Source organism: Miniopterus natalensis, chromosome 19 (genome assembly GCF_054644295.1).
Source record: "Miniopterus natalensis isolate mMinNat1 chromosome 19, mMinNat1.hap1, whole genome shotgun sequence".
NCBI lineage: Eukaryota > Metazoa > Chordata > Mammalia > Chiroptera > Miniopteridae > Miniopterus > Miniopterus natalensis.
In genome coordinates, this window is record NC_142099.1 from 2,649,350 (window position 1) to 2,676,028 (window position 26,679).

Sequence of the window (26,679 nt, forward strand, 5' to 3'; positions counted from 1 at the left end):
TTCTCTCTGGATGACCTCAGCTTAGAGGGAGTACAGACCTAACCTCCACTCTCCTTCCAATTTCTTTCCCTCTAAATCAGAAGCAATTATTTTTCAAAGTAAGTTTTCCACAAAACCAGACCCCACTCCTCCTGCTCCTCAGACACCCTTCTCGAGGCAGCCTCTCGCTGGTAGCCATCCCTGCCGCACAGCGAAGGCTCTGTCCCCGGGGTGTGGCCCACACACGCTCCCCCCATCTCCTTCTGACCATTTCCACGGCTCCTCGTCTGTAGTCAAAGGCCACCATGTTTTCTCGTCACGTCCATTGGACTATCAGCATCTCCATTTAACAAAGAGCTTCCTACTCAAATCAGAAATCTCAACACTGCCACCTCCATTTCCTGAAGCCCCATCACAGGGTCCTTCTCTTCCTTCCTCTGCAGTCTTTCGAATTCACCTTTCCCATCCCCACTGTCCTGTCTGCTTCATGGATGGCTGCGGCTTCCTGGCTATCCCATGTCACCTCCATTCCAGGCCCTCCCACCCCCACTCCCACCCACAAAAATAGTCTGGCCTGAGGCAGGAAGCACAAGAAAGTGCTGAGTGAGACGTGCGCCAGGCCTTTTACAGACATCTCCCTCCCCGGCTTCCTGATTACCTTCTGGAGGCCCTTCTGCGCACTGGACTTTGACCTGCGGGCCTCCAGCACCTGCCAGGACTCCTGCCTTTCCTGTGTCCTCTGGAATTCCCCTCTGAGGTCCACAGTGACCTGTCACACCCGAGAGCGGCCTCTGCTGCTCTCACACAGGTTCAGCGCCCTATTCGTGGCAGTATTTTGCTACCTATCTTGCGTGTTTTTGCTTCTTCCCCCCAGAAGCCTCCCAGTGTTATTCTAAAAAGTCCAGCCTCAGTCCCCCAGTTCAGGAATCGTGAGCAGCTCCCTCCCTCGCTGCTCATCGAATACACATCCCTCTGAGCAACTTTAGAAACACAGCACTTTCCCTTCCCTCGTTCAACCTCATTACCCACAATGTGGCAACAAGCAAACTCCTCATTACTCCAGACCAGAGATGGCATGGAGAGGGAACAGGAGGGACCAAACAGATGTGGACACAACTTCCAGCAACTACGGACACCAGAAGCACCCCCCCGTGATGGGCACTTTTCTCTGCTGGTGGAGCCATGATTTAGAGAGCAGCAACCCCCAGCTGCTTTTCTTCCCCTCCACCTCCCCACATGGGTTGGGATGGAGGCCCGATCACGAAGCTGAGACACAGCAGCAGACTACAGTGGCTACAGCTCCACATTTCTGGCCCGAGGACCAAAGAGAGGAGCCTGGGGAACCAGGAAGTTGTGAGATTGTGGAGAGGAAGCAGCTCAGGAAAGCGACCTCACAGAGCTGTTTGTGAACCAGGGATCCGCCCTCATCACTAATAAGTGGATCCGATCCTACTTAGCACCCCAAAGAATTTTCTATTCCATCCCAGGTGCACTCCCTCCTCCCGCTGGGACAGGTGAAAGGCCAATGCACCGCCCGGCATTGGCCCGGAATAGATTTTTTTCTTACCAATGTTATAACAGAACGTTATTTGAGGACCTGCTCTAGATATATTACACTGCCTGACATCGCCCCACGTGGCACTGAGGCTGTTTTCCTCCCCTCCAATCTTCTTTATTCCTCAGATACGACAATTTCTATTCACCTGTCACCTGCCCTCTGCTGTGAAGCCCAGGCACTTGGGTTTTGGTTGGGTGGCCAGTTTCCGTCTCTCCTCTGAGAGCTCTCATCTTCACCCATTCATTCCAAACTCCTTTCCTTTTCATTCCAGAATGTAGTTCTAACAGCAGTTTTTAAATCCTGTCTGTGGATCACAATACAGGTCAGACAAGTGGATGAGGCTCGGGATTACTCAGGGCTAGACCAGCCACATAGTGTGGAACAGCTGTTTAGGTTATGAACTAACAAAGCGTCTAAAACTCTATTGGTGAGGAGACACACTCAGTGGAGTGTTGTTTACAACTGGTAAGAAGACCGACTGTTCGCCTCTATATAGGGACATACTGAGCTAAACTACATGACGCATCTTGACTAATCCACCACAGTCTTCAAACTCAAATTTTTAAAAACTTTATTCTGCAGTCACCAAGTTTTCCATTTGTCAGCTTAGCTGTAAGAGTTGCTATCTGAAACCAGAGAGCAACTGTACACGGCTGGCTGAGCATTTATAATTGATGATTATATAACCTCCCAGGACAGCCGCGTACGAGCCCCACAATTAGGATGTGGGCTCAGTAAGACAAGGCGGTCCAGGGCAAAGTCACTGTGTGGCATGTGCTCCGATGGGCTTTGGCTCAGAGGCACTTATCCCACCATTGCCAGGGCCACGTGTGTGGAAGAAGTTCCCCCTTGTGTAGAGGTTTCATGAGGAAAGGCTGCTTTTCGACAGTACTGCTGATGGTGTCTATCTACAAGTTTCCTGCTTGGTCTGCTCCATGTGTTTACATCCTGACAACCGGCAGAGAACAGCAGCACTGGCTGGTGACATCAGAGGGAAAAGCTCGCGGCCACAGTAGACAGCATGGTGGCATCCACGTCGCTCTCCGTGGTCACTGTGCTTACTAGGCAAACCGAAAACCCGTTCCCTCTGTTACACAAACATGACACGAGCCCTGGGACTGAGATCAACCTCCACAGCAGACGTCTATGAGTGGGGCCCCTCAGTGCTCTGGGACCCCGAGCTGGTCTCCGGCAGAGGGAACAGACTCAGCATCTCCATCTCCAGTGGGTGTAGGCTGCCTCCCGTGATGATGAGGGAGTGCAGGGGTCCCCCCAAGTCCACAGAGCACATCTCCCGCAGCGTGCCAGCTGCGATCTTCTGATCCTCAGCTCCAACCCGGGCCAGGCCAACACACAGTGTCTCCTCGGTGACCACTGGTTAACAGAGAGAGACACGGCCATTCAGTTCCTCGAACGCATTAGCCTGTCCAGCAGTTAAGCCTCAAATATTGTAAATCTCCTTAGTCATTCTCTGAGGACCAATGATCTAACCGAAGGCTTTTCTAAATTACCTGCATTCCAGAATCTCTTTATCGATCTTTCCCATCAGGAGTCAGGTGTCCAAAGGCAGTCAGCACCTTGAAACATACTGACCAGCTCATTTAAGGACCTCTCAGTAAAGATCTGCTGACCATCGACATTTTATTATATACTGTGTCTAGATGGCAGGACTATAAGGACAACTTTCCACATCTCTATCCTGAAGGAAACCAGCCCCGGTCTTAGTGCCGAGAATGAGGAAACAGAATAAGTCTGTTTGCAGGACAAGCCTCACTACGGAGTCCTGTGCGCTATTTTCCTTTCAGGACAACTCGCAGCCTCAGAGGTTTGAGTTGAGGCTGGAAAATGAGTAGGATGTGCGCAGGTGACTCCGCCTCGGTGGCGGCGGCCTTCCATCTCGGTGTGCGCGCTGGCCGCTCCAGCGTCCACACGCCGTGGTGTGTGTGTGTGTGCGTGCGCGCGTGCGCGTCAGCCGCTCTATCGTTTACACACTGCAGTACAGGGGAGTAGCGGGGACGGGATACAAGAGCGCTGCTGGGGATTTGAGTACCTGGATCTTCTCCTCGAGCTCTTCGGTTCCGAATGACCTCCAGAAGCTGCTGGGCTGCCTGGTTTACGGTCATATAGCGAGGAGGTTCGTAGATCTTCCGTCCCCTGTAGGTAGAACACCGGGTGCCATTGGTCGTAGTCGTGAAATTACATCCTGCTCATGAACACAGCGCCCCCAGGCACGCCCAAGCGCCACACCTGCGTTGTGAGATGCAGAAGCATGGACACAGTGGTCTCCTATCTCACTGCAACATTGCCAGAAACAAAAGCCCAACAACTTAAAAGATAAATGCCTAAAAGTTACCTTGATTCAAAGTGACACCTTAGGCGAAAATAATCCAAAACGAGTGGCAATTTGTTCTATACCCCAGCTTAATCAGGCTCTACAGTATTTTCATTGCCCGTTTGAGCCCCGAATTCCTCTTTTCATTTCCTCCGATAAGACAACAGACTAAATAGTAAACACCTGGAAACCTTGGAGAGTAAAATCTGTTTAAGTCTGTGTGACTCATGCCTACAGTGTTGGCTCAATGACCATAATAAAAACAGAGCTGCTTACAAAAAGGTTGATATAATTATTTTACTCACTGTCAACACAACTCTTGGGTCAGCACTATCTGAGAGAGACAATGTAAGCCACAGCATAAATTTAAATTTTCTAGTAGCTTTTCAGTGACAGCCCTGTTTCAAGGGCTCCTCCCTCAGGTGTGGGAAGGAGCCGCTATTTGGATGCCGCTTCTCTAAGCGAAAAGGACTGTTACTCTCATTGGTCATGTGAGAAAAACAAGGCTCAGAGACAGAAGTCACTTGTCCAAGAGCCAGACTGAGGGCTCTCACCCCTGTCTTCTGACGCCCAGTTCATTCATTCATCCCACAAATAGTGCCGAGTGCCTGCCCAGTGCTGGCCACCATGCTCAGCAATGGACCCGTGAAGCCCAGGCCACGCCCACTCTGTCAGACTTTTTGTCACTACCTAATAATGATTAAAAGTGTTCCGGCTTTATCTGTAGGGACAGCTGATTTTTTACAATCTTCAGAACTGATGCCATGGGAGCAGAATCTATTGACTTGCTAAGGAATTAAAATAAGATGGGAGCACTCCCAGAACAAGACTTACTTCATTAGATTTTCCAATGACTGCTCCTTCACTTTGATGTCTGCAGGAGATTAAAATAAAAAATAGTTCTCTTTTAATGTAATTAATCACTGTACCCCAAATCCCACGTGTAAACCTAAGTTTTGGGGGAAATGTTCATTTCAAGTCTCCAAAAAGCTCACTTGAGTGTTTATGAGTCTCCCTCACGCTTGTATTTATCCACTTTTCAGTGGAAACACAGAGAATGGGAGCTTGTGGTTGTGTGAAGGTAATTAGTTAGGAAACAAATGTGAGGTTGGCCCTGAGATCATCCTGAGAGGCTCTAATTTCCTCTTGGAAGAGAAGGCACAGGAAGGAGTCACACAAATACTGGCGTGTACAGTCCCTAACAGCTAATCCGCATCTCTGAGTTCACTTCCACCAGCTGGTGACAGCACAGCCCCAAGTGAGAATCTCGTTATGTTCCTCCCCTTACCTGTTTTTCAGGCACCAGGTCAGTCTCAATGCATGCAACATACATAGAAGGAAATTCTTACTACAGAAGAGACAAGACTTCTGCCTTCTCATGAAGGGTCAGGCCTGCCCTGATAGCTTATGAAGAGCTTACACTTTAACACCAAACAGTCATGAATGACCAGGGCTTCCCCAGCACTGGCCTGGACCAGGTACGGGGACGCCATGGGGGCTACTGCACAGAACCTGCCTTTGAGAAGCCCGGCAGCCCAAGCATAGCAACATGATGCTTTACTCTCAGGCACTGGCACTCGCTGGACTGGTTGGTAAAAGCTAAGAAGGCAGATCCCTCCCTGGCCTCGAAGGGATTCAGTACACAGCGGCAGCAGCTGCTTCCTGCTCCACAGGCTCAAAACAAATGGGTCAGCCAGGGTTTGTTTTTGCAAAAATAAACAGAGTGCAACTGAGGGGTCTTGCTGATAGACTTCTGGTTCTCCTAAGTGATCATAAAAGTTTTTCTTAGAAAGGACACTAAAGACTCTGCTTGAAAAATACAGCAGAGATTAATCCCACATAGGTACTTCTAAATGTCCTTGGGACCAGTGATGAAAGTATTCTTCTGGTTTGAAATATCAGTATTTAACATTTCCACTTATCTGGACATACAGGGGAAAGTGCATATCTGTTACTGAAAACATGTCCTCCAGCACTACTGGGAGTGTAAGTCAACCTAGATCCCTTTAAATGGTACCTGTGAGATTTTTCAAAATCCAAAACAGCTATTAATCATTCACCTTGAACTTCTGAAGTGTTATTTGTGATAGTAAAAATTGTAATTTATTATTTCCCTCTTTTTTTTTTGCTTTTTGAATTACATGCTCTACAGAACTGTATTTTAAAAAAGAAGACAACCTGGGGATTTTAGGGGTGACTGCTTTGTAGCTGAACATCAGTGAAGTCCTCTCAAGCCTGACCAGTCTTAGTGTTTCTTTCCTGCCGTAACACAGGCTGTAGTCACTCCTTTCCTTCCATGTCCTGATGTGTGAACTTCCCCTACTCATCTCAGAGCCAGGACCCAGCATGTGCAAACTTGTGGGTAGACACTCCACAAACGTCTCCAGGATACATGTGCTCACGGGCTCGCCCGCCACCACTCACCCACCCACCAGTCCATCTGAAACTACCCATCCTGGAAGTGTGTGGGCGCCAACTCCTTCATAAGACCTTTGCTCACTTCCCCTCAAATGTTCTCTGTTCTTGGAAATATCTATACAACTAATGCCATATTTTACTAAACTGTAATTCCATCACATAGATTGGTCTTATCTTTCCAAATACATTTTAAATTCTCTGTGGTTGCCTACCATGGTATATTCTCACTAATCCCGACAGAGTCTGGCCCAATAGCAGGCATTCAATAAGCACGTACTAATTTAAATGAGGAGGTTCCAGATGAGATCCATGGTTTGAGGACTTGGGATCAAGGTATCTCATACTGGGGGGGGGGGGGGCAAAGGTAGGTTATAGCTGTATGGGAAACAGAGTTTATTCTCGTCTGATTATTTATTAATTACTGTATTACTTTCCATATGAACCACTGTAGACCTGCTTTTGCCCCACCCTGTACTTCATACCTTGTTCCTGCTTTTGTTAACAGACTAAGAAAGATATTGTTTAACTTTGTTTGCCTTTTCCCAGGAAAGCCAAGAAAAAAGGCAGCTCTTAGAAAGAGAGCTAGGGAGCCAGCATTCGGGTCTGTCCTTCCTGCCTCTCCACACAATGGAACCGAATTGTCCTTTCAAACCTCTCTGTGCAACATATTAGCTCCAGCTAGATTTCCAAACCCTGAGGGCAGGACCCACGTCTGACACTTCCTGACAGTCCCAGGAGAGCCCACCTCCACCCTGAGCATGGAGGAAACAAACACTCGGCAAATACCTGGAGACCGTTTTTCTAACTGCCTCTCCACAGCTTCCAAAAGATCAGTGCTACTTTCTCTGCCCTCCCCCCACTCTTCATGGCTCCACGGAGAAGTTCTGGAGCAGCTTGCCCGTTGCAGCTCTTCTCTCCCTGTCCTGCTGTAAAACACACACAAGTGTCCAAGTGCCCATGAGTGCCAGTTTTCAATCTCTCAGCTGTCATATACTTAAACCACAAAACAGTAAGACTGGTCTCTTTCCACATGAGAAATCCAAGGACAAAAACGATACAACTAATTACTTAATTAACAAAGTCCTAGATTGCTCGGACAATAAGCTAAAATAAGAAAACACAGCATAGCAGTCAACTATGAGATACAGGGAGGAGCATTCGTGACCTGAGGGGCGCTGGGCTTCGGAAGCCGTGGAGAGGATGGGTATCTCAGGGCATGACGCGGCGCAGCCACAGGGTAAACGGAGCAGAGCGCAGGTCTCCCGAGAGGCTGGGAGAGCGGGGCCTGCGGGCGGCCAGGCCGCTCCTTTCTCACTGCCAGCTGGCTACCAGCAGAGTAGGTCCACCCAACACAACATGCAGAGGAGAACACAGAACGACTGCGGCTGTGGCTCGGCCGCCTGCGCTTACCCAGGAGGCACAGCGTGTGCATCCCGTTCTGCCGGTTCTTTGCCACCTTGTCAAAGAAGCTCTCCGGTCTCCACGTGTCCGTCCAGAAAACAATGGACACCGTCTCTCCAAACTTATACAGCTGGGGGAAAAATCAAATCCTTAATTAATGATGGGACAATTCACTTTTTATTTTGGTTGTTAGCTATGAAAATATAAGTACTACTCTGTAAAAAAAACTGCAAGGGAAAACTATTGAAGTTAAAATTATATAGGCAGCCATACAGAAACACTCTGAAAGGGTCGGTATTTCAGGATTCCTAGAGGTGAATTCCCCGCTCAAAGAGAAAGGGACAGCCCTGGCTTGTGTGGCTCAGTTGGTTGAGCACCATTCCATGCACCGAGAGGTCACCGGCTCAATTCCCGTCAGGGCACATGCCTGGGTTGTGGGCTCGATCCCCAGTAGGGGGAGAGCAGGGGGCAGCCGACCAATGTTTCTCCCTCATCAATGTTTCTCCTTCTAACACGCTCTCCCTTCCTCTAGCTCTAAAACAACAACAAAAAATCAATAAAAACATACTTAAAAACAGAGGAGACAGATTGTTTGAAAGGGAATTGAGATGTTAGCTGAACCATTCTGTGTACAGCATCTCTGAACCGCCCAACTCGGGGGCTTAAAGGGAACCTCCTGTGAGCACTGCTTCTTAGACCCTGAGTTATGGGCACAGTCACTCCCACGGCCATGGTGGAGCAAACTTCTTCAACGAACTCCAGAGCATTATGCAAACAGTTTCACCACCTGGATGCCAGTACCTCAAAGAACAGAAGGGCCTGTCTGTGTTGCACAACCCAACACTTACCAGTAAACTATGAAAAGCACTGGGGCAACACCACAGTGACGAGAACCAAGGCTTCAGAGCCCGAGCGGTGACCGGCTTGTAGGCGGCCTCTGCACTGTGACCATCTCCCCCCAAACTATGGATGCAGAGCTCAATGTAGAGGCTATGCACAGAGCTGCTTTCTAACAATAGTAGGTCAATGCACACTTATTGTTTGTTTGTTTTCACCTGGAGGAAGCTTTCCACACAGCAGTTTATCTAACTCGATATTGGATTATGCTTTTATCTATTGAAGACAAACACTTGCCTCAAAATGAGCCATTTTTCTATATATAAGACACTAATTAGAGTGAGAAGATACACAAGAAAGACAGACAGTAGGTAGCAAGTAATGATCAAAGATGAGAGGTGCAGGCTGTGTGTACTGTAGTTCAGCACGCCCCTCTGACAGAGCACCTGAAGGTAATTTCTGCAGAGAAAGGAGTAGGTGAGACCTTAGAGGGAGGGTAAGATTTAGATGGCAGCAACTGCACACTGGGGCAGACCAAGACAGTAGGAACAAAGGAACAGACGTGGGAAATCTTGGGCAATATTTAGAATGGCATTGAGCAACTTACCTAGAGACAGCGATTGCCCAACATGCCTATAACAAGTACTCTACTGCCTGAATCTTACCATAAGCCAATTCCTGTCCATTCCCGCTCCATAATGTACTAGAAACTGACTACTGATTTCTCTTCTCTATGAGTCCTCAACACCACTGCCACCGACATTCCCTTCACACATGCTCTGCAAACTCCATTTCATAATTAGGCTTTAATCTTTTGTTATTTTACATTCAAGTAAAAATAGTCACTTTTAAGTTAAAAAATATCTTCTCTGCATATGGAAAATTAGTAAATTTAACTTGCTAAGACCACTATTATGCCCCACACATTTTTTATGTATATGTTTATTCTAAATCAGATCAGTTAAGTGTGTGAAATAAAAGAAAGCTGAGCCAGCAGCTGTCAGAAAGCGCCACAGATCCACATAATCACGAGTTACTCTCTTTCCACACAATCTGGTTGTGGAGTTGGTTTTAATCCTCATGCATTCTGTTCAACATTGATGCACATGGATTCTGCTGACTCAGGAAAGAATGTGCACAGGCCACATGCGAGGTACAGAGAACTGGACAACTGGGTAGGCAGAAGACGAGGTTTATATTCTCACACAAAGATGAGCGGATCCACGTAGGAATTAATGAAAGGATTACAATTTAAAGCTTGTAATTCCAAAGACAGGATCCAACTTGGGGGGATAAATACATAAATAAGTCATTCAACTTGGCAGATATTTGTTGCATATCGGTTATGTGCATGGCACTGCGATGAGGTGCAATGGGAGGTGTGACGAGTAAACCAAGGAGTCTGTGATACGGTAAACACACACACACACAGACAGACACAGAAACACACACACAGACACACACAGAGACAGAAACACACACACAGACAGACACACACAGACACAGAGACAGAAACACACACAGACACACACACAAAGACACACTCATACACATGTCACTCAACGCTGTGTTCAGGGTGGGATTTACCAGGACTGTTTGAGTAGAATGGCACAATCAGATCCATAATAAAAAACAACAACTATAAAGTGGGAGAGAATGATGTAAGGTAGCTATTAAAACAGTGATTAAAAGTTATAGTGGAAATGGAAAAGGAAGAAAAAAATTTTAATATGCCCCTTACTTATCAAGTGGTCAAAAGTAATTCCAAAGTGACTAATGGACTGGAGGGCTACGTCACCTGCACAGCTCGCTACACAAGTTACCAGGTTTAGCCTCCTAAGGCTTGGTCACTTCTACATCAGTCCCGGGACCACTGTAAGGCCCAGTGACTGCCTTGAAAACGGACAGTGAGAACTCCTTTGAGGTCAACATGCTGGTATCACAGTAGGAGTATCTTATATAAACAGGGAGAAATATGGCAACGATTGAGGCCACTTACGCAACTGCCAGAGAAAGTGGAAGCGTTTCATAATGACGAGAAAATTTTACAACCGTGCCCTGAAGTCAACCGCAACCAATAACACAGGGTTTGCTTTTTAATCATTAAAATGTTTTATTGTAATTACAGAAATAGTCAATGCCAGATTATGTGAGTTGTATTATTTTCTGCATTACTCTTGATCCCATTCTGAAAATTAACACGGCCCAGTGTATCTCATCCACTCTCTGACTGCCACTCCCAGCGGGCAGATGTCTCCACTGAGTGAACTCAAGGTCTGTTTCCTGAGCACTTACACCTGGAGTAACTCAGAGCCCGCCAGTGAGCATGAGCCGTGTCAATGTTCCTACCCATATTCATTAGCTTGTACTTGTCTACATAAAACTTCAAACAATCAAAACAGACATCAGAGATAGAAAAGACTGGTTAGTTTATCAAGCCTGCCCACCCTGCCAGCAAGAGCATGCAAAGGAAGTCATTCTATTGGTTCATGCTATTTTAATGACGCTTATTACTAATAATTACAATGACTGTTTATATTATGTGGTTTCATCCTAAAATCAGTTAAAATTATTTTTTAAAGCAATGTTTCTTTTCCGAAAGGGAACTGGGGCTCAGAGAGTGATGTTACCATAACCAAAGGCCAATACTATGAAGCTAAGCATTCTGTTCAGTTCAGTACACGTCTCTGAGCATCACAACTGCAAGGTCAGAGCCCCGCTGGGTGCTCTGAGAGACAGGTGAAGAGAACCTGAAGCCCTGTCCTCGTGTTTATCGCCTATTAAGGTATCTATGACAGTGAACACATATGGCTACTATGATCCTTCCAAGAAAAGTACAAGATAACATGGAACAAGAAAACATGTTTCATTTAACCCCCAGAATGAAGACTGTTGGGTTAAAAATAACTTTACACACTAATAATTACAAAGTTGGCTTAAAAGCCTACCAGGCACTGGCTTTTGACTTTTATAGATTCTTTAAGAAATGCTGTACTACAGTGCCCTGAGGCACAGAGAATAACACTGTGTGGAAAAGCATGGGCTCAGCAACACACAGCAAGCCATTTGGGAGACAGTAAAAAGGCTTTGGAAAACTGAATCGATTTAATTAGATTATATTTGCTTTTTATGTATGCGCAAATTAATGTAAGATTAAAATATTTCTCTAGTTTAATTCAATGGTCTATTCCCATGGGGGGGATCTAAATTATAGAGAAAAAGTATAAAAACTTTCAGTATTAAAAAATTTAGTATACACAAATGCAGTATAAAATAATAATGTCTTATAGTTTATGAAATATAATAAAATCTACTTGCAATTTGTAGGAAAATAAAACATTTTTGTTCAGTGTCATTAGAAGCCATTCCCTCTGTGGGTTACCTGCAGGCCGCAGCAGCCCACGGCGCTCATGATGGAGGCATTGTGGATGACCCGGCAGGAGATGCCCAGCTTTGTGGCTCTCAGGAGCAGGTCACTGTGCGTCGTAGCCCTGGAGTGAGAAAAGACTGGGTTGGATTCAAATAACCAATTCACTTTTTAAGACAGCAGAGCCATAATATTTCATGAGCTCAAGTAGATCAAAGTGTCGGGCACTGCTTTTCCTCAATTCCTGGGCTTTCGGCAGGAGAAGTATAAGTCTGCACACACCCTTCATACGCTGAACTGCACCTGACCCACTTTAAGCAGCCTTGGCTGTTTCCTTGCTCTTCTGTCCCGTGAACACCTGCCGACATCTGTGGGTGTGAGCTCAGCAACTGAACTCTGGAGCAGGGTTGTCAAACGTTTTGGTCTTAGGGCCAAAATTATGGCACAGACAGACCTACTTCTTGATCTCTGCTATATATTGACGGTTTTGTTTTGTATTTAAAATCCAACACGGCAGAATATACAGAGCCTTTTCACAGCCTGTCAATATTCGTCTTTCTGTACTAGAGCTCTAGTGGACAGACTCTTGGTCGGATTCCACACCTGTCTAGCAGTCTTGGTATTTATAACAGTCTTCCTATGTGTAATTCGTACATGTGCAAATCCTGCCTGTTGCCTTACCTCTTTTGAGCTAAATCTAATGATTATAATTAGACAGATTGTGGGGAAGAGCGAATATATGGGGGTAGGCAAAAATAGGCTTACGGTTGTAATAGAAATAAATACAAATGAACGAATAATGATACAAGAACAAACTCTGTGTTTCACATACTCACAGCTGTACGCCTACTTTTGCACACCCCTGTATATAAATATAAATATGGAGACTCTGAGATGTGCCACATCAATTCAGAATCTCATTGCTAAAGAGGCCTTTTCCCCCTGAAACCTCCGGGCCTGCTGGGGCTGGCAACATTAGCATGTTTGAGAAACTCTGGACAACGCATACCAAGTAGGAAGATCAAGGGCTTGCACCCCAGGAGGCCGTCACAGACAGATTAACAAATGCCCACCAGGGAAGCCTGTTTCTAATCATACACAGAAAATAAAAACTAGTATAAAAAACCACCATTAATTTGATTTAGAGTAGGCTTTTAAAAAACAACGTGAATGCCAGTTGTAAAAAAAATGTTGTTAATATCATAGCCGACAGAATCTCACAACTTATCACTAAGATTGAGGAAGGCTGAATTATTTACTTGGTGAGTAATTTAAATAGACGAGCAGAGAGAAAATCAGGTTTAAAACGGCCTCTCTTTGTATCATGAGTTCATTTAAAATGACCAGATGTGGCTGGTGCACTGTGAAGATTTAACGACCTGGCCAAGTGCTTTGATTTTGTGAAACTGACATACGTATGCTTAACTAAGGAGAGCTCTGCTGTAAAAATTTGTGACAGAAGTTGCATCTATCACCTGACTGCCTAGACGACACCACTGTCAGAAAAAGGGCAAAACTGGTCTGAAGCACAGGCTTACACCAGTACCCTAAGCACACCCGCCTCAGGCTCGGGGAAGGCCTCATTTACGGTGAATGGAAAGCGTGTGTGTAAAGACAACATTACTGCTTCTAGGCATGGTGCTCTATCACAATCATATAGCCACCCCCACACACGCGCACACACACACACGAGGTTGTGGATAGAGCCACATGCCCAGAAATACAAGCCCCGGCTTCTGGGCTTCGTCAGTGACTGGATGATGTGACATCAGGTGACTCTGAGGCTACTTGTTCAGGTGACTGTAAGCATTGTGGCACCATCAAGTCTGGAGGTTTCGGTGAGTCCAGGTGTCATACAGAGAAGATGGGATTTTGCAGGAACCACTGTGATAGCGAGAAAATCCTACAAGGGCTCCAAGACATTTTCTATATAGGATTTAAAAATACCCTTATTTTATTTTACTATTTTGTGGCCAAAAAAAGGGGGGGAGGTTGGAGAAGACAGGCACTGCCTTTGGAGAAAGTCTTACTTTTACAGGAAACAGTGTCAGAGGCTAAAATAAATTATTTAAATATTTTAAAATGTCTGATTATCCAGTGTCATTTGCAACCAAGCATAATAATGACACACAGTCCCTGGCATGTCATATGGATATAAATTACTTTCTTCCTGACAGACACATGCACCCCTAACTCCATCCTTTTGAAAAATATCCCTGGTGGTGGGCTCACAGTGACTTAATCGTCCTTATGTTTTTTAAATCTGTGACATAACTCTTGGGTCACCAGTTGGAGACAAAGACTCTTCTGTTTGGCTTGACATCAGAGATTGATGGTGCCCGATAGGCAAGCGGAGGCCCACCTCTTTGTAATGGGGAGGAACAGGGCTCCCAGTGGGTATGAGAAATTGAAATCTGAGGTTTGACAGATGATAAATTCATGGCAGGTAAAGTGACAGCAATATTGCTAAATATGAGATAATTAGAAAAGGGAAAAAAGGCCTAGACAAAGGAAGCAGAAGATGCTTGCAATTTACCTGCAAAACAAATGGCAGGTGTAATATGCTTATTTAATAGCAATATACTAGCTAAGCCATTGGACGCCCTCGTGACCTCCTAAAAGAACAGCGGAAGCAATGATGCAGGCTTTAGAGCTGACACTTGATAAACAACGCAGGTGATACACATGGTCACACCCTTGCCAAGCAGCTCTTCATCAGTATCAAAGATAATGAAAGTTTAAACGACAAAATTTTAGACAGAGCCTACGTAGACAGAGTCCCCCATTACAGCCTGACAGGTAGAAGATTTTGGATGTAACAGGATGACCCTTACTGATTAGGAAGAAGTAAATACAGTTGAAATTCAGACGCCTGCTGTGACTCACCCAAAAGGATCACCGACCACCAGGAATGCAACATCGCTGACGTCTGCGTCCTTCAAAATACTGTCTGCTTCTTGTTCCACCTCTTCTCTATCAGCAAGAATCAGTTTCCTTCCATAGAACTCTTCCTGTGGGTGTCATCAAAATGAGACAGCAGGTGACAATTGGGACACACACACACACACACACACACACACAACAATCTTTGTCTGGGGCTGGTGTAGATTTTGGCAATTACCCAAACACAGAGTACTGAATACAACTCATCAGTGAGCTAGCAGTCTACATCAAGTTGCAATTAAACTCTGTCTTTGGGGTTCTCTTAATATCCCAAGAGGGGGTCGATCTCCACACATCTGAGGCTTTTTGCATTTTAAATTTACCTCTCGATATGGATCTAAGACACCAGGCAGAACACTGTAGGATGAACAGAGATTATGTATGTATGCATGAGCCTTCCTTCAGAAACACAGTAATATGGAATAGCTATATTAAACAATAATTATAAGTGTACACGGTAGTTTGGGTTTTATTAACTTTTCCTTGGGAAAACCTATGGGACCCTAGCTAAAATAAAAGGCAGCATCAATGAGAAATGAGCGAAGATTACGATTTAGTTGCTTACAGAAGCAGTAAAGATTCCCATCTAATTGCAGGAAAGACTAATTTAGAGCAGTACTTCGTAGTTCCTGCTGAAAAAGGAAGAGCGGCAGCGGAAGGAGAGAATTCTAAACGTACAGGAAGCCTCCCTACAAAGTGCTCTGGGAACTAACCCCTGACGTCAGCTCTGGAGAAGATGTCCAGGAGCTGACCTTCACTGGAGGGCAGCATGCGGGGAGAGGGGGGCCTGGTGGGCTGGCGGTCAGGCTGCAGTGGGTACAGCTACTAAGCAAGATCGTGAGTCTTACAACCGATTCCCTGTGCAGTGACGTGTAATTCAAACACAGTCAAAGTGCATGCACTGCTGAATGATACTACTTCTTACATGCTGAGATGTTTGCTAGTCGTAAGGATCACGTTCGTTACAAGGATTATATCGTTCAGTCCAAGGTTATAAGGATCGCTGTAATGGGAGGGAGCCTGAATTTAACCTCTCCTCCAAAACTCAATGACAACCAGCTATAACACGATACCCCAACACCTGGTGCGGTGACTACCAGCCGGGATCGCTCAGTACATACAGGTGTTTGGGTAGGAGCCTTACGGGAAGATGCTTATAGAAAAGGAAGACGCCTCTGGATTGATACAGACAGAAAGGCAATTACTGTTCCCTGTGGAAAGACTTCCAGCTTGGTGTCTGGACATGTAAGCAGCTCCTTAAGGATGAGTGAGCCCCTTCACCAGCCCTCCACTCAGACAGCGCTGCTTGGCTGTCTCAGAGGTAAGGGGTCTGATAACCATGCCCTGGGGTGTAAAATAACCTTCCTTTCCTACTTTCTGGAGAAAGCGCCGAGGTTAGACTTGTAAAGTGAGACGAAGCACCCTTTCACTCTCCCCCTCGCTTGGTTGGCCTACGGGTCCCGTTCTCCCCAAATCCTTAAGGAGCCGGGGATGCGTCTGAAAGGGTCTGACAAGCAGGCCTGCGGATTCGGTTGCGCGGGGGGCACGGCACCGGCTGCGGGCGGCAACCTTCCCGGGGGCGAGGCCTCGGCACCTACCAGGGCTTCCTTCCCTACGGGCAGGACCGAGGTGTAGGCCTCCAGGTACACCCGGCGGCAGCGCCTCACAGCCTCCAGGCCCTTGACGGTGATGTCCTGGGCATCTCCCAGGCCCAAGCCGATCAGGTAAAGCATTTCGAAGTCCCGGCGGAGAGAGGCTGCAGGACAAATGAGCAAGGAACACGGGCGTCGGCGGCGCGGCGGGCACCAGGAGGCCGGCGATGGACGCGAAGACGAGAACCGACCCAGCGCCAGGGGAACCGCAGGTCCCGAGGAGCGAGGCTGGCGCACCCCGCAGGTAAGGGCCGGGGTAAACGCCCCTCAGCCGCCCCCCCTTCTCTCCTCACACCCACCTGGAAGCGGGCGACCACCGCGCCGCGGCTGCCGAGCGGCGGGTTCGCGACCGGCGGGACTCACGCCGCCCGCTCTACCTGCGGTGCCGCAAACGCCGGCGCCTTTACGGCACTTTACGACAGACGCCCGGCTTCCGCGCCGGTGAGCGGGTCAAGAGGTCAGGTCGGCGGGTTAGGTGCCGGCTGCTCCTGAGGCGACCCGCCGGCCGGCCGCCGGGGCGGGGAGGTTAGTCCGCCCGGACCCCCGCAGCGTGGCCCCCGGAAGGACGAGGCCAGTGGCTTTTGCGTCCGCGTCGTGGGTCCGGGTACGTGAGGGAGTCCCCTGCTCCTCGGACACGACGGGGGGGCGGGGGCCGGGGGCCTCGCGACGGTGCCCGAGGCGGCCGCAGCGCAGTTCCTTTCCCGCCCTTTTGTGCCGCTGTCGCCCAGCTGCCAGTCTCCCCCCTGAGAGGGCCGCTGGGCACCCCGTCGCCCGTCTCCCCGCTGGGGGCCCGCTGGGCAGCCGTGGCCGGGCGCGGGGTCTGGCTTCCCAGCAGGGCCGCGTCCTCGGGTTTGTCGCCGGCGTGACTGGGGCCGCCCGGGCCGTCGTCGCCCAGACCCTCCTGGGCCTGCGGTGACCCCGAGGGGGCCTCAGCCCCGCCCGGCGCCCCCCGGGGGATTCCTGCAGATGCGTGGCCGCAGCCCCGAGGCCGGGTGGCCGCACCCCAGGCCAAGTCCAGTCGTGCTGCTGACAGTTCAGAATTCCCCTGCTGCCCCCCCCCCCCGCGCCTGTGCCGGTTTGTGTGTGTGGTGTGTTGTGTTGTGTGGTGTGTTGTGTTGTGTGGTGTGTTGTGTGGTGTGTGTGTGTTGTGTGGTGTGTTGTGTTGTGTGTGTTGTGTGTGTGTTGTGTTGTGTGTGTTGTGTTGTGTGTGTGTTGTGTTGTGTGTGTGTTGTGTTGTGTGTGTGTTGTGTGGTGTGTGTGTTGTGTGTGTGTTGTGTGTGTGTGTTGTGTTGTGTGTGTGTGTTGTGTTGTGTGTGTGTGGTGTGTTGTGTGTGTTGTGTTGTGTGTGTGGTGTGTGTTGTGTTGTGTGTGTGGTGTGTGTTGTGTTGTGTGTGTGTTGTGTGTGTGTTGTGTTGTGTTGTGTGTGTGTTGTGTGTGTGTTGTGTGTGTTGTGTTGTGTTGTGTTGTGTTGTGTGTGTGTTGTGTGTGTGTTGTGTGTGTTGTGTGTGTGTTGTGTGTGTGTTGTGTGTGTTGTGTGTGTTGTGTGTGTGTGTTGTGTGTGTGTTGTGTTGTGTTGTGTGTGTGTTGTGTGTGTGTGTGTTGTGTTGTTTTGCGCAGCTCCGCCCCGTGCATCCGGGCTTTATGCTGCTGCTTGCTCCCTTCTGGGCGCCATCCCCCGTGGCGCCGACTCTGCACTCTCTCGGTGACAGGCTCTGTCCGTTCCCTCCGTGGGGACCCCCCTCTCCCCGTAGACGGGAGTGAGCCTCGGACGCATCGTGGAAGTGAATGGGGGAGCCCGAAGCTGTAAAGCTCCCGCGGTGTGTCGGGGCGGAGGCTGCGCCGGGCGGTGGCAGAGGGAAGGACCGGGAAGGACGGGGAAGGACACGCACGGAGGCTCCGCGCAGGGCCGGCGCGGCGTTCGGAAGGAGCTGTAGATCTAGTTCTCTAGGGTCCGTCGGGGTGTGCTGTGAGGGTTGGCCGCCTCCATCCCACCCGGGTTGGTTCTCATGCTTTTCACCGTTCACAGCGGCTCTGCGAAGTAATTACGCAAGTTCGTTCATCACAGACCAACCCTCTAAATGCAGTGTTTTGTTGATTCTCAAAGGGTCACCGTAAGCAGACACTGCTATGCCCGAGGTTCTCTGAGAGCAGCTTTCCTTCCCGTCGCTGAGCTGAGCTGAGCTGAGCTGAGCGCGGAGCCCCGGCTGCCAGCAGTTAAGTGCGGGCCCGGCAGTGCGTTGGTGCTTCAAGGGGACGGCCAGCGCTGCAAGTGGGGTTCGTTTCGTAGTATTTGAGTCAACAGTCTGCCAGGGAGCGGTGAAAGTGTTCGTTTGGGATCTAAAAAATTAATGTTTTGAACCTTTTTTAGATGCTCCACAAGGATAAAAAGGAGAATGGCGGTGCGTTCATGCAGTACGGTGCTGACGGTGCTGGACAGCAATGGAAAAGAACCACGCTCTGCGGCAGGACGTGACCCGGAAGAGCCTTGGAGATGGGCTGTAGCTTATGTATTATAGCAAAGTCCGCATGATCGTAAGTACAATTTCGCGGATTTTTGTATATGTGTACAACCATGTGCCCTCCACCTGGGTCAAGCTACGAAACATTTCCCACCTCACAGAAGGCTCCCTTTGTCCCCTTCGTGTAAATGCCTTCCCCTCCCCAAGGTAACCATTATTTGCCTTCTAGCACCCTAAGTTACTTTGTCTCTTCTTACAAATGGAATCGTAATGCAATGTACTCTTTCATGTCTGGCTTCTTTGGCTCAACTTTATTTCTGTGAGATTCATCCATGTTGTTTTATGTAGCAGAAGTTCATTCTTTTTCCTTGCTGAATAGTATTCCGTTATACGAATATATCACAGTTTACTTCTCTTTTTTTATTGTTTTCTGACCCTTAAGTTGTTTTAGTTTGGGGTCAGTGTGAATAAATCTGCTATGATCATTGTTATATCTTTTGTTGGAAATAACACTCATTTCTGTTGGAACATATCATACACCCAGGAATTGGAATTGCTAGGTTATAGAATGTATGTGTTTCTACTCCAGTAAACAGTGCCCTGGGATTTCCAAAATGTACAGCTTACATTCCCACTTACCGCTGGTGAGAGTTCCAGGTTCTCCACATTCTTGCCAACACTTGGTATTGTGAGTCCTTTTTATTTTAGTGGGTGTGTAGTGATATTTCATTGTGGTTTTAATTTGCAGTTCCCTGATGATTAATGACGTTAATCACCTCATATATAATTACTTTTTTTCTAAGTAACTTAAAAAAGTTTTTTTTTAAGGCAAAAGTATCTCCCCCACTACAATGTTCTTTAAGTACTGAATCTATCCTTGTGAGGAAACCCATTTTCTAATAAGGTGTTCTCTCTAAATGGGCCTTTATATGTTTGCACAGAGACTGTGTGTGCCTGAGGAATAGACTTAGGCCCAGAGGGAGTACCCATAGTCAGGATGCCCACTCATTCTGGCTCTCCTGCCAGTAACTATGTGAGTTTGGACCACTTTTGCTATCCTAAGATGAATACTTTAACCTGGATGATTTCTAAGACACGCTATAGGATTCAGAAACCCCCTTCAGTAGAAGAAATGGGTTAGAACGGAAAGGAGACTAGCTCAGTAATCAACCTGGGCTCTTTATGGGCCTTTGCTTTATTTCACGATTCTAAACCCCAATAATAAGTCTCTTCTTCCTCTTCCTTCTCTACCTTCCTTAAACAGATTTTGATTTGAAAATACACAATACTAGAGTTCCTTAAGCCTGGAAGGTAGCATAACCAGAATATAAAAAATTTTAAAACCAGGTACATAGTCATTATTAAACGTGTGTGCTAATAAGTAATAAGCTGTGTAGACCTCAAGTTACTCAGATTTAGCAGTATTGTCACTTGTGCTACTTCAGACTGATTTTTTTCCCCCACAATAAATCTAGAAACTTTTTCAACCAAAATTAAACCACTGTCTATATCAAATTGCAGAATTTCCACAAACTTCATTTTCTTAGAGTGGCTTTGGTTTCACATTTTCTAAAACGTAGGCAGACCTGGGATATGATTTCACCCTAACCTCATTTCCTTGCATTTTACTTTGTTTATTTGGTTTTCTGTTTGTTTTGCAGCAATATTTTCTGTTGTAACTTTGAGTGGCTGTGTTTCTCTTTAGCATTTTTGAACAAGTCACTCTCACAGCTCATTAAATTTTTTGAAAATAATGGTTTCTTTGGATCCAGACTCACATTGCTCCTGGCTATTGCTCATCTTTGGGCATTCACTGAATAACTCTTGTGAAATTCTAACAGTAATATCGACAATGTTGTTTACTCCCTGTATACCAATGGCAGGACCTGTAAAACTTGTGGTCTGGAGCCTGGGCTTTGGAGTCAAGAGGTGTGAGTCCTTGAACTTGGATTCCTCTTATTAGCACTGCAACCTTAGGGAGGTCCCTGAATTCTCAGTCACATTATGTGTGAAATTCAGATAATAAAGTTACTTCCCACATAGGACTGTCATGCGGACTAAATGAGGTAATACTAGGTATTTGAACAGTGTCTTGTACTCAGTAATCATTCATTAAATGTTAGTTTCCGTTATAAATATTACCAGTGTCTAGGGTTTTTGTGAGGATTAAATGTGGTGATATAAGTAACATGAATGTCAAAAGGCTTGCAGTGTGGTGCAGCTGATATTACTACCAAACAAAGATTATCTCTGGCCAGTTGGTTTTACACAATTTTTATATGTTAAGTGAAATTGTACTTTAGGACCAACGCCCCCCCCCCCCCCCCAAAAAAAAGTGAATTAGCAAGTAGAATATTTGGTACTCAGAAGACATGGATTTCCAGGCTTAAAGCGCAAAGCTTTTAAAATGTATAATCAAGCTGAAATGTTATTTGTAATGAAAGGAAACACTAACTGGTATTTATAATAAGTTTTTTTTTAAATAAATAAAATTTTTATAATAAAAAACAAAACATTTTTTTTTCTTGAATAATGATGTGATTACATGTTTTGGTTCCTAATAATTATGTCCTTCAGCTAGTTAAACTCCATCAGTAGTTGGGGTTGTTTGGGGCATGGTGGTGTGAGTCTCTGGAACTAATTCAGTTCTTAAAGAAGCTGTGACAGTTCTTACTTAGAAATTACGTTCAGAATCATACTAATCCTGCCACACAGTCACTTACCTGTTATCTGGGCTCCTGTATGGCCTCCCTGTGTTTCTCAGTAGTAGAATGCCTTGCCTCGTACCTACATGTGTCTCTCCTGTGTTATTTCAAGAGATTGAACTATACACCTGATTTCTATCTGCTGAGAGACTTGATTTTTTGCTCTTGGCCCCATCTCACCATGAATGTGTTCCCTTTCACAAAGCAAGACCCCCCAAAGCCAGATACCCTCCCCCCCGGGAACTGTCAGGCTTAATGAGTACAGTTGAACAGGTTGTGCACAACCTCAGGAAAGTGCCACTAACAGGGACTCCATACGACCTGCTGGACTGGATGTGGTGGCCCAGTGACTGTTATTTACCTGCTGTGTTCCTGCTTGAAAAGACCCTGAATCTCGTGTTACTTGATTTTGTTTTGCTTGTTTTGTTTTAAACTAATGATTTGTGCCATACAATTACATGCTGAAATGGCATTTTTAAAAAGTGGTCTTCACTGGGCAGCATGTGCTGAGATTCTCACCTGGTGTTTATTGTCTTTAATTATTTGCTGTCATCTTCTTTGCATCTTGCTTCTGGTTAATTTGTCTCAACATTCATGCCCACACATTGCTATGTGTTGTCTCTTCCTGCAGTGCTCCCTCCCAACTTCATCCAGCAGGAACCCTTTAAATTCCCTTTGAGAAGCCCCTGGTCTGTGGTGCCCTCCTACCTCACCTAAGCAGCAACTTCTTTCCTTGCTCTTTTGATTCCTTTTAATAGTTTACTCCTTTTGCATGTTATTTCTTTAGCAGACTGTAGATTTCAAGGCAAAGGGCTGTGTTTTATGTGTCTGCATGTTCTCTGTACACCTGTGTCAGCGCTTTGCTCATAACAGGTGCTACATGAATGTTTGTAGAATGTCTTGGCGAACATACCACCTAACAAGAGCAGTCCAGCCAGGACACACTTAGTGGAACCAAGTGGAGAGGCGAGACTCGGGGGGTGATTGGGTACACAATGGTTGTGATTGTGCGTGAGGTGACACTCAATCTAGAATGTTCTCAGTGGCAAAATTGAGTTGAGATGTGTCGACGATATAAACAATGTAGATGACCATGAACACAAGTAACTTGGAGGGGAGGGCAGTGATGAATTAAAACCTGATGTTTCTTACTCTTAGAAGTTTATGTCGATGGTGGGAAAATGGAAATAAATTCAGATCTAAGTTAACAGTACTTTACATTCAATATAATCACATTTAAAACCACAAAGAAATGGATCCTAGGAAATTTCTCATTTAGTCTTTCCAGGGATGTCATAACATTTAATTATTGTAAACGTAAACTCCATTTCATGGTGAAATTCCAACAGAAGTGGAAGGAGCTGTGGGATTTTTCTTCCCTCTTGTAGCCAGCTGGACACAGGAATAGCTAGGTATAGAGCGGGTTGAGATTATTACTCATTTCTGCGAGTCATTGGCAGTACTTTCACTCCCCTCTCCCCAAGCCTCCTGAGAGCTAGGCTTCCTTTTTTTCTTGAGGATCACATTTTTGACAGATTCTCGCACATTCGTGAGTGTTCGCCCCATGCAGATTTAGCCTAATTCCTTCCACAGCTAATTTGAAGCCCTGTGATACCTAACTGGCCCCTAACTGTGCCTGGTTCAATACAAGAAACATATTTGAGTGTCCTGCACAGGGCTGCGTGTTCTGTACTTTCAGGGCCAGAGGAAGCATAACTTAACTGTCTGCGCCCCTCTAGAGAGGACACAGGTGGGGAAAGCAGCATTCAAGGCTGTGCTCCATTGGGATAACCTGATGATACACAGTGATGCCCACTGTACACGGGTACAAGCAGCACAACGGGAAACAGGAATGAGATTGATTATACTCAACACTGCTCTAATAGCTCAGTCTAATTCTCTTCTTTTTGTAATATCTAGGTGACACATGGACCCTCTTTCTGGATGCCTGACTGGCCACCAGATAACCACAGTTGACTTATGTCATGATTTTGGGGGTACTGTTGGTCGGGTATTGTCCAGGGATCCTGACTTGGTGCAGATGGGATGACCTCGCAGATGGACATCAGCCTTACAGACTTGTTAACTGGATCTTTCAGGTTGCCTAGAACACCAGTTTCTTAGCAATGGACTGATCCTAACCACATTTACCTGTTTCTGAGACACAAATCTGGCTGCCATTTTGTCAGCTTTACTGGTGTTTGGGGAGAGGGAAGAATGTGCATTCTAACTAGGACATCCCTTCTTTCAGATGCCAATTTGAAGATACTTGATAAGCATAACATCCAAATAGGTAAGTGGGTATAATTACTGAGATTCTGGGAAGACATAAGGACATATTGATCTGCCACACAGCATGCTAGCTAATGGAATTCTCTGAGCCCCATAGACATAAGTTCCCTTTCTGAACCCTGCTTTCTAGGCTGGCATTTCCATAGTGACATGTTCTCTCTATGCGTTAAAGGCACTGGTTAAACTGTAGTCTGGCTGCCATTCCTTACTGCCTGGAAAAGTCCCGTGTTAGGTGTGGATACATTTGACCTGCTCTCAGTCCTCCTAGGCTCATCCCTTTATTACAGTCTATATTTTCAGGTTTGATATTTATACCTAAGGTCTCATCTCTTTTGCCAAGCAAGACCCCCAAAAAGCTAGGTACCCCCTGTGGGAACTGTCAGGCTCACTGAGTACAGTTGAACAGCTTGTGCACAACCCCAGGAAGTGCTATTCATAGGGATTCCATACCACCTGCTTGACTGGAGGTGGTGGCCTAGTGACCGTTGTTCACCTGCTGTGCTCCTGCTTGAATAGACCTGAATCTCCTGTTACTTGATTTTTTTTTTTGGTTTGTTTTTGTCCCTGAGAGGAGTTTACCTTTGAGTTGAACTTCAGTGTTGTCTCTGTAGTACTCCCCCTACCATTGTGGGTTTTTTCACTCAAAATGCAGTATTCCTCATCTTGTGTGATGAACATGTATCCCTCACCCTTTCTCTGGATCGCTCTGAATCTCTTCCCCTCTTTCATAGAGACCTTGCTTCATCATATCCTTTCCATAATTTCACCTACCCCTCCCGCTGGCTTTTTTTCCTCAGCATGTAGAATGTACCTGACTTAAAAATAATCAGCACAACTTTCTTTGGAGTCTTGCCCCCATTATCTATTTTCCAATACAACTACTTGATCTGGTTCACTCCCGTGGCTCCAAAGTCAGTTTTAAAGTTATGGCTTTCCTATCTGCATTTTCACTTGCAATTTCTTTCCTAAGCTGCCAACCCAACTGTTCAATCACACGCCTGCTGCACTTTGTGGTTCCACAGCTTCTGAATCTACAAAACTGAACTGTCCTCCCACCAGAGATGCTTTTTTCCCCCTGTCCCCTGCAGCGAGCAGCGCACATCCACACCGAACCCTCAGCCTCCCTGGTGCATCCTTATTCTAAGGCCTTGCTGTTTTCCTCCAGAATTACCTCACCACTTCCTAAAACTCATCCCAGGCTCCTCTGACATATAATCTATTAACACTGCTCCAAATATGTTTTTCTGAAACACATCTCTTTATTATTTTATGCCCCTTCTTGAAATCCTCCAGTGTTTCCCACCACATTGAAGATGGAATCCAAACTTCTTGGCATCGTGTATAGAAGGCATTTTATGTTCTGGCCCCATATTTCTCTAACTGCAGCTCTTACCTCTGCTGTGTGCCATTCAGCTTCATGTCAGGACCAGGGTGCACTCCTCTCTACCCTCCACACCACCCTCTGTCCCCACTGTGCCCCTTCCTCCCAGGTGCTCCCTGCTCAGCTCACACACTTCAGTTGATGTCACTTCTTCCACGCCACTGCCTCTCCTGCTCACCCACTCCTCTGGCATCCATGTCCTCCCCATTTCGTGTTCCTCTCACAGCACCGAGCAGCTCTACTGTATGCACTGGCTGAGGCTCTGATGGACCGTCAGCTCCTAACAGCAGGAACTGTGTCTTTTATCTTTGTGTCCTGTAGACAAATGCACCTCTGGAACATACTTAATAAAAATTTGTTGGATAAAAAAATATGTCTGATAATCTGATTTACTTCACAAATAATTACTATTATCCACAATTGCAGTGCTTTTTACAAAAATTTTATAATTCAAAATAGGTTTGCTCTAAAAATAGTCACAACTCCTATTGAATCAAAGAGCTCAGAGATAAGAGGGAGTAGGTCAGGGAAACAAGCGGCAGTGAATACAGGAAAGCCTTTTCACAGCAATCTGACACTACCTACCTAAAGTTACGCCCAACTTCAAAGGTAAGGGCACCACCCTCTACAAACCTGCCCTCATTTCACACACCAGCTGTAAGCTGGGGAATCTCCAGGCCTACCCTCAGTTCTGACCAGCTGGTTGCAAATTTAGGAGGTTCCCATGACCACTTCAGGTCTGAGTATTTACTAGGACAACTCATGGAATTCAGGAGCACTATGCACAGCTGATAGTTTTATTATAGCAAAAAAGATACACATCAGAACCAGCTAAAAGAAGAAGCATGTAGAGTGATGTCTGGGCTGGTCCCAGATGTGAAGTTTCTGAGTGCTCTCACCAGAGTCAGCATATGTTCCCCACCCACACACTAATGTATGATAGGACATAAAGCATCACTAATGGGGAGCTCATCTGAGCTCCAGTGTCCAGTGTTTATTGGGGTTTCATACGTAGGTGTGATTGAATCATTGGCCATGACTTGAGCTCAATCTCCATCTCCCCTCCGCTCTCCAGAGATTGTGCTGAGAGTCCCAACCTTCTCATTACATGATTGGTCTTCCTGGCATGTCCAGCCATCATTCTGAGTCATCAGATGGAAACTCTAGGAGCCCACCATGAATAACAGACTGATCACTGGGGAAATTCCAAGATTTAAGGCTACAGGAACCTGGAAAAGCCCCCACATTCTTTATCCAAGTTATAGACCATCTCAAAACAAGCCTGGCCACCAGAACGGAAGCATTTGTGAAATGTAAATCATGCTGATAACCCAGAATTCGTGTTCATTTGTCCT

At 46.4% G+C, this 26,679-nt stretch overlaps 1 protein-coding gene and 1 long non-coding RNA gene across 2 annotated transcripts; one reads left to right on the forward strand and one right to left on the reverse strand.

The window, feature by feature from the left end:
* Positions 1-2,091: 2,091 nt before the first annotated feature.
* DPH5 (diphthamide biosynthesis 5) lies at positions 2,092-16,878 on the reverse strand. Its single transcript, XM_016204578.2, has 8 exons — positions 16,787-16,878; positions 16,434-16,591; positions 14,779-14,903; positions 11,908-12,016; positions 7,698-7,818; positions 4,704-4,743; positions 3,588-3,691; positions 2,092-2,911 (listed from the first exon to the last, which is right to left on the reverse strand). Exons 2-8 carry the CDS (start codon positions 16,566-16,568, stop codon positions 2,682-2,684), a joined length of 864 nt encoding a protein of 287 aa, XP_016060064.2. The 5' UTR covers positions 16,569-16,591; positions 16,787-16,878; the 3' UTR covers positions 2,092-2,681.
* Positions 16,879-16,993: 115 nt separating this feature from the next.
* LOC107530685 (uncharacterized) lies at positions 16,994-25,695 on the forward strand. The gene is made up of 3 exons (XR_001602555.2): positions 16,994-17,091; positions 18,856-19,019; positions 23,572-25,695. It is a non-coding gene; the product is annotated as an uncharacterized LOC107530685 (long non-coding RNA).
* Positions 25,696-26,679: the final 984 nt, after the last annotated feature.